Consider the following 8732-nt stretch of genomic DNA (forward strand, 5'->3'; position numbering starts at 1 on the left):
TGATGTGCTCTGAATTTGAAATCAGTCAGCTGGAGCTAACACCCAGGAATAAAGCCAAATCTGGAGAGATCCCTTCCCCACTCCTAAAGTGGAAAAAAATGTAAAAGGACACAGAAAAAAATTCACTTAAAACTAGTTTCCCAAATGTGTTGGAGGATGTGTTCACTCATACCACAGAGTGGACAAGATTTGACAACTTTAAAAGGAAATTTCCAAAAAGGGGAAGAATCATTAATTCAGGTTTGCTTTCTTGCATATTCATTACTTGGGTATAACACTGCACTGAGCTCTAAAGTCACAATATCCCACAACTAGATTTTCTACCTCGCAACTAAATATTAAGTTTCTTAAAGAACTTGCATTTATATTGTGCCTTCACGTCCTCACTGTCCTAAAGCGCATTACAGCACTTTTGAAGTGTAGTCACTGTTGAAATGTAGAGAAACGGGGCAGTCAATTTGCACATAGCAAGGTCCTACAAACAGCAGAGATAATGACCAGATAATCTGATCTAGTGATGTTGGCCGAGGGGTAAATATTGGCCAGGACACCGGGAAAACTCCCCTGCTCTTCGAATAGTGTCTTGGGATCTTTTACATCAATAATGTGTTACAAACACCATCTGTTTAACGTTTAAAGGAAAATCCAAACACCAAAACACATTTTATAAACACTTCCAATATTTAGCCTGGATGCTAATTCTGGATCATTTAACCATCATAATCAAAACAAGATTGAAAACTTAATCTACAACATATACTTCATATTCCAGAGAGACTGCTAGCCAGTTGAGTCATGTATAAGTCTAATCGATATCCTGGCATTGACAGAGACAAGTGGCAATTCCTTCCCCCTCATTGAGGCCTCCCCACCCCAATACTGCCCATCATGTCCCCCATCCAAATCATCAGACCTTGGCCTCTTCCCCTATTCCTCCGACACCTTCTCCTTCCAGCACCTCACTTGGTTCCATCCCTCCCAACTCTCAAAAATCCTTGTTAATCACCCTTCCAAACCCCATGCTAACTTGCTCTCAGAAATATTCTCTCCTCTATTTGCCTTTGCATTGAGTGACTCCTGATCCTTGGTGACTTAAACCTTCATTTAGACTCCCTAACCCCCCTCCCTTAGTCAGGTTTTTGGGTTTGTACACTAGGTATCTTCTTAGGCTCAGTATGACTGGGCACTCCTGTCGGCAGACCTCATGATCCGAAGTATACCCTTTTCTTGCCTGATATCTAAGTAAATGATAGTGAAACCCAGGGATCGAAAACAGAGAATCCATACACCATCGACTGGAATGTACCACGTTCCACCGCGTGATTCTCCTCCCTTCCGGAAGATTGGATATACACTCATACCAAATCAAGACACTGGCTTTTGGACCAACAAGGTTTTAATTACATAAAACAAGTGAACAGTAATCAGTACATAACCATACCTTCCACCCTTAACACAAAGAATCCACACTTAATGCTTGTTTTGCTAATCTATTTCAGAGGTCAATGACTCACCGAAAAAAAACTTTCTGGCATCTATGTTTTCATATTTTATACCGATGCCCCACTGGTGCTCCCATCCCTATCTAGCTTAAATAACCTGTTCAACCAAACGGAATCTATTCCCTTTATCATTTTAAAAACCTCAAATCACATCACCTTCAAATCTACACTTCTATAATGAACAAAACCCAGTTCTGTGAGCCTATTCTGATAGCTAAGAGTCCTAAACCTAAATATCAGTCTGGTGGGCCTCCTTTAGACCTTCTCTAGGGCACCCATATCCACCACAAGGCCCTGCCCTCTGGAATTTTGTCTTGAAACCTCCATTTTTCTTCCTCTCTTCTCATTTAAAAATCTTCTCAAAACCCATCTTTTCTCCTAAGCTTTCATTTACCTTAATTTCTCTTCACTGACTCGATGTCCCATTCTCGTTATTCCTCTGTTAAGTGCCGTGAAGCATTTTGTATATTAAAGGCACTATATAAATACAAGCTGTTCTATTATTCTGTTCTGCTACCACAGAAACCTTGCTACCTTGTCAAAGCTTTCCTAAGGTCCACATACAGTATATCCATTGCATCCCCTCCATCTACAAAGTCTGTTAACTCAAGAATTTGCTGAGGTTTGTCAAGCACCATCGTCACTTTTGAAATCCATGCTGGCTACTTCATAGAATGGGTACAGCACAGAAGGTGGCCATTCGGCCCATCGAGCCCATGCCGGTTCTTTGTAAGAGTAATCCAGTTAGTCCCATTTCCCCGTAGCCCTGTAAATTTTTTCCCCTTCAAGTATTTATCCAATTCCTCTTTGAAAGCCATGATGGAAGCAGATTCAATCACCCTTTCAGGCAGTGCATTCCAGATCATAACTACTCGCTGCATAAAAAAAGATTTTCCTCATGTCGCCTTTGGTTCTTTTGCCAATCACCGTAAATCTGTGAACTCTGGTTCTCGGCCCTTCCGCCAATGGGAACAGTTTCTCTTTATTTACTTTATCAAAACCCTTCATGATTTTGAACATTTCTATCAAATCTCCTCTGAACCTTCTCTGCTCTAAGGAGAGCAACCCCAGCTTCTCCAGTCTATCCATGTAACTGGTTGAAGGGATGAGGAACTTCATCCTAGTAAATCTTTTTTGCACCCTCTCTAAGGCCTCCACATCCTTCCAAAACTTCTATTTTCTTTTGATCTAGATATCTGGTAATTTTATCCTTAATTAAAAGACTTAAATTTTCCCTAACACAGATGTTAAACTAACTGGCCTGCAATTATTTGGATTAGCTCTGTCTCCCTTTTAAAAATACGGGTACGACACTGGCCACTCTGGTCGCCTGGCACACATTCACTCAATACAGCCCTGGAATAATTTTTAAAGTTGCTGTAATTTCCTCCATCAGGATCCTTGGATGTATCCTGTGGGTCCCTGGTGCTATGTCTTCCTTTAGCTTAACAAACTTATCTAAAAAATTATTTTGTCATAATATTGTTCATCTCGCTCAACCACTTCATAATTCACCTCCTCTCCGATATCCTTCGCTTTCATAAAGACCAATGCAAAGTACTTATTAAATACATCTGCAATTTTTTCAGCATCTACAAATTGACCATCTTCTCTTAGGGGTCTCGCCTCATTCTCTTCTTATTGACATACTTGTAAAGTACTTTACTGTTGCTTTAGATTTTTCTGACATTTTTTCCTCCTACTCCTTCTTAGCTTTCCTTACCCTGCTAGTAAACTTTTATTTTCTCATTCTCCTTTATTCTTAAGAGCTTGCATAGGCTCAACTTTAGTAGTAGGTGCCTATTTCAGATTTCCAGCATCTGCAGTATTTTGCTAACAAAACTACTAGTTTCCTTTGTTAATGGAATACAGTATACTTAGTCTGTAACTTGGCAATCTCTTAAAACATCCCACTGTTGCTCTAGAGTCCCGTGTGCCAATTTCTCCTTCCACCTTACCTCAGCTAGTGTTCTCAACTCTCTAAAATCTGCCCTAATCCAGTTCTAGTTTTTGTACTAACTTTTTCCCTTTCTAGTTTGATCTTGAACCTTATCATATTGTGGTCACTACTCTAAGGTGCTCACCCATGTTTACCTTATTTCATTATTCAATCAGATCTAGCAATGTCTCTTCCCTTGTTGACTACTAACATACTCCTTGTGCAAGGAATCCTATACGCATTTTAGGAATTCCATTCCCTTGTCTCCATTTCCTTTGTCCCAATTAAAATCTTTCCGAATAATTTTGCTATATCTGCTCATCTCCCTAATCTGATTGCAGATTTCCTCTTCCATTTCATTCCCACAATTTATATGCGACATACACCCCTACTAATGTAACAAGCCTTTTTTAAAACCCTTTTGCTCCAACCATATTGACTGACGACTTTATAGTAACAGAAACCTTAGATGTTTATGTAAAATAATTGCTTCCTGTTCCCCCAATTTATTTCCCACAATCTGCGCATTGCAATACATGCATTTTAACTTTAAAAAAAAACTACTCCTTCCCCTATGATTTTTTTTTTGCCTAATCTAACCCCTACCTTTACTTCAGTCTTTTCCCCATTTATAACTAGCCCATCTGAATTTATTCCTCTACTCCATCATCCTTCTGGCTAAATTGTTTTCTGCATTATCCTCATCTACTTCACCCTTCTCTATTTGGTGGGTTTTATTTTCCTAGCTCCAACCCCTGCACCCCCCCCAAGTTTAAATACTTAGTCACTTCCCTATTTAGCTCTTGCCAGTACATTAGCACCCTGCCTGTTCAGATGTAGCCTGTCTTTTGAAATGGGACCCATAATGGGTGCCAATAGCCAACAAAGTGGAATCCCTCTTCCTGACACCACAACCTTTGGCCATGCATCGATTTATCTAATCTTCCTGTCCTTCCCTATTCTAGCGTATGGCTGGGGAAATAAACTTAAGACTACCACCCAGGAGATCCTGCTCCTAAGCTGGTTTCCTAATCTAAATTCACCTTGCAGGACTATGAGCCCTTCTTTACCTACATCACTGGCATCCACATGGACCACGATAACTGGTGGCTCTCTTACACCCACTTGCACAATTTTTTCTTGTCTATTCAATGTGGCCCCTACCCTAGCACCTGGAGGTGAGGACTGTCGAACTGGACTGCAACAGGTTGTCTTAGCCATTGAATCCCCTTCACTACTGCAACTCCAGCCATGTTGCTAATCTCTCCTCCTTACCTCTTGTTTGTTGGTGTCATTGATATTAATTGAAAGCTGAAACATCACAAAGCAATTTTATGGATTCATCAAATACCAATTTCCCAAATAGTATTGCCCATTTAAAAACATGAAAATCTATAGTAAGTGAATACCATCTAATATTTCACAACAAAAAGCTGCAATATATTTCAGAAATTGGGTCAACAATGCTCAGAAGGACTATAAATGTCACATGATGCATACCAGACATAGAATATTGTTCCATTACCACAAACTGACAGAAATCCTCAGAAATAATTAAAGTAGAAAAAGAAAGGTTCATAATTAATCTTTATAAAAAGAACACAACAGCCAGGATGGAGTAAAGAGAACTCAATTCTTCTGACTGGTTTCTATTAAACACAGCAGAATGTTTCAGTCTTTTTAAAAAACAAAATTGAAGACTTAGGGAAGCATTTATATTGCAACATCAACTACTTGACTGCAGAGGGATGGCAGTCTCCCCCAACTTGGTTTGACATTGCAGGGAGAAGAACCCCTGTGTAGATTAGATTTATTACCCAGTCAACCAGGGTCTCCTAGAACTTGCATGATTGCCTTTGTTGGGGGGGGGGGTTCCTGAATTGGCCTACGGTCATTTCTGTCTTTTATTGCCTCTCAAGAGATTGCATGGCAGGGTGGGGGAGGGAAAGGGATGGGGGAGAGACTGGTGTGTAGAAGTTACACCATGCCAGTATGGCACAGGCTCAATGGACCAGCTGATCTTTATTTGTCCTATTCCATGTGTTCTGTAAAAGTTGTTTCAGCGTTTTGTTCTTAGCATTACACGTAATTAAAATTTTTCAAGCGTTAAGTGTGTTGCTTAGAATTTTGTAAAATATATAGCAGTCCAGAGACGTTTTTGCACCATTCGTACTAAACCTATATTAAAATTGGGGAAGTTGTATTTGCGGCAAGTTTAAAATAGGTCCCAAGAGGATATGTGATACAATTTACAAAGCTACATTTTCTTCTCAAAGAAAATGGCAAATAGATCATAAATGAAGCCTATCAATCAATACTTGTGATTGCAGCATACAGTCCCAAAATCTATACCAGAAAAGTCAGCAGACAAGATGGCAATTTTAGACTAGGAAGCAGTGCTATATATTTCAGCGTATGATCCAGATCATGAAATATATATAAAACTTGAAAGCATCCATAAATCCTTTTCAAATCAGCACGATAAAAAACATTCTTCCATCTCAAAAGAATACAGTAACAAGACTACATATATCGTCATTATGTTGATTAAACATCATAAGCCCTGGCACACTACAAATTATAAATGTTCTGACATGCTTTAATAGTAGTGTGGTACATCATTCTGTCTTTCTTTGGCTATAGATAATTTGTTGAATATTAATGGGGGCAGAAATTACCCATGTCACTCAGTAACAGTGAAACTGCTCTACAACTTAGTGATTAAACTTGTTTCATTCTTGCTGAGTGCATGTGAACTCTCCATGTGTATGAAACTATATTTCCAAGGCAGGAACAAGGACAGAAAAGGAAGAAAATGTGACATGTATGTGACATGCCAGACAGCACACCCACAATTTCAGTCTACCAAATTCTTAGTGACAACCTTGCAACCTTGTTCTATTGCAATACACAAGTACAATTTATTCATCGTGAATAGTCATAGAAAAACAATGGTTAGACACAGCAGCTTCTAACCTGATTTTGAAATTTCTGTATTGACACATTATCAAAAAAGCAAGTATAGTTTTCATATGGGATGTCAAACTATAAACTGTTAAATGTTTACCTGTTTGTTAAAGAAAACCAACATCCTGTAGGACTTCAACTGTAATGTCATGTACCAGTCTGGTCACAAATTTACAGGTGCAGTGAACAAAAACTTAAATGAAATTACAAAACTGTACTGCCTCACATGTTACAGCAATCTAATACAGCACCAAGAAATTTAAAGCTGAAACAAGTCTCAGCCTTTTTTGATATGGAAAGCTCTTTGCTAACCAGTTAACCACAAAATGCTTTCACCCTTCTCAGACTATTATAATTGTAAACAATTTTACAACACCAAGTTATAGTCCAGCAATTTTATTTTAAATTCACAAGCTTTCGGAGGCTACCTCCTTCCTCAGGTGAACGATGTTTTTTCCACATCGTTCACCTGAGGAAGGAGGTAGCCTCCGAAAGCTTGTGAATTTAAAATAAAATTGCTGGACTATAACTTGGTGTTGTAAAATTGTTTACAATTGTCAACCCCAGTCCATCACCGGCATCTCCACATCAAGACTATTATAATGTTAAGCTCTCTCGTTCTTTCCCAAACAATTAAGGAAAACAGTCAATTAGATTTGCTACTGTACTGCTTTGAACATAGATGTCACAGAAACTGTGTATATGCGTTACAGCAGGAGATAACTTATTAAACCATATGTGGAAGAAAATACCTTTAGTACACTCAAACTACTTTTAACAAAGATCACAGGCCTACAGCTTTGTTCCCTTGTGCAAAATTCACCATTCTATTTACATCATGTGACAGGAACAAGAGTGTACAGGGCTATGATGAAGACTAAGTGGCAAGAACAAAGTGTTACTAGGAGAACTGAAATGAATTACCTTGATATTCATTATTACAGGTCTTAAACAATTTATGACTGGCATCAAGTTGCAAAATTATTACTTAAGTACCCAATGACATCATAAACAGTGAGGATGAAGCTCAGTGAATGTCTCATCAGAAGTAAAACTTGAGATATATGGCAGTTGAAGGGCTGCAGTTCTATTTTTGCAGACTGATGGCAAAGCACTCCTTCAGAAGTTAACATGATTCTGATTGTAGGGTGTTTGTTTGGGGGGAGGGGAGGAGAGCTTTTAGCAAAGCCGTTACTTCTGGTAACTAGGAACAATAAATATCATACCCAGTGAGTTTAGTATATCATAACTTTGTAATTTTAAACAATAACAGTAGGAAATGTATTAAAAATACGATAAAAGAAAGAAACTGAAATGCAGTCTCTCTTCAGTACTTGCTGACTGTGCCACCCTAAAGCAGCTGCTTCAGGCTCCTTCACCCATAGACTCGGGGACGGTTTCGGATTCACAATTTGTACAAAGATTACAAACTAGTACTGCAGCATCGGGAAAGGCAACAGCGGTCGGGTGAAAGCAGGCGGACACCGACTACCAGTGGGTGCTGCTCCACGCCACGCCCCGACTGCCGGGCACTGGCCCCAAACGGACCGGCAGGACCTTTCCCCTTCACCAAGCTCTCCAGCCAGGATACCTGAATGAAGCAGCCTCGGAGCTGGTTGGCTCAGTCTCACAGCAGAAGGGGACCGGGGAGGGGGGAAAGAGAGAGAGAGAGAGATCAAGGACCCCACCCCGCCCCGCCAGCCCAAGCCTTGGCCCCAGGCCCTACCTCAGTCCAGACAGGCTCTGCATTTCGTTTTTTTTTGGCTGCCCACGCGTCCGCGATACGACGACCGTACAAGGACTGCGTCCGGCCGCACGGAGCTAAAAATAAAGTGGGTCTGGCCCAAAACCACCCGGGCAGGGCACAGCCAAGCCAAGCCGAGCCGAGCTCACACCCGCCGCCGCCGCCGCCCGGCCTTCCTCCCACGGTTTACCGGCTGGTGACCAGGAATGAGACGGGTTCAGCCCGGGAGCCCACACAGACACATCCTGCCGCTCTTACCTTCTCCTCCTCCGATACCTGCTCCTCATGATCCGCCATCTTGGCCCGGGCTGTAAATAACTGAATGCGTCGCGCGGCCCCAGGCACACCCGCGGCATTCTGGGTAACGCTCCATCGCGCGCCTCCTTCGCGCGGGGCGGGGGCGAGCGCGCGCAGTCGCAGGCGCGCACCCGTCGCCCAGCAAATCTGGGGAATGGGGCGAAGAGCAAGGGCGCCCTCTGAAAGGGTTTAAAGCATCGCCTGAGGGTATATATCTAACTTTTTTTTATTATATGGGATTTAGGAAACAAAATCGCAGTTGGGTTCTCATTAACAAATATAG

General features: G+C 41.1%; 1 protein-coding gene across 1 annotated transcript in view; it reads right to left on the minus strand.

Moving 5' to 3' along the window:
* LOC137334682 (F-actin-capping protein subunit alpha-2) overlaps positions 1 to 8519 on the minus strand; it is a 33908-nt gene extending 25389 nt beyond the window's left edge. Inside the window, exon 1 of the mRNA XM_067999545.1 lies at positions 8411 to 8519. Coding sequence (XP_067855646.1) covers positions 8411 to 8449 — 39 coding nt within the window. The 5' untranslated portion in view covers positions 8450 to 8519. The remainder of the gene's footprint in view (positions 1 to 8410) is intronic.
* Between the last annotated feature and the right edge of the window lie 213 nt (positions 8520 to 8732).

The sequence above is a fragment of the Heptranchias perlo genome, chromosome 18 (genome assembly GCF_035084215.1).
Source record: "Heptranchias perlo isolate sHepPer1 chromosome 18, sHepPer1.hap1, whole genome shotgun sequence".
In the NCBI taxonomy this organism is placed as follows: domain Eukaryota; kingdom Metazoa; phylum Chordata; class Chondrichthyes; order Hexanchiformes; family Hexanchidae; genus Heptranchias; species Heptranchias perlo.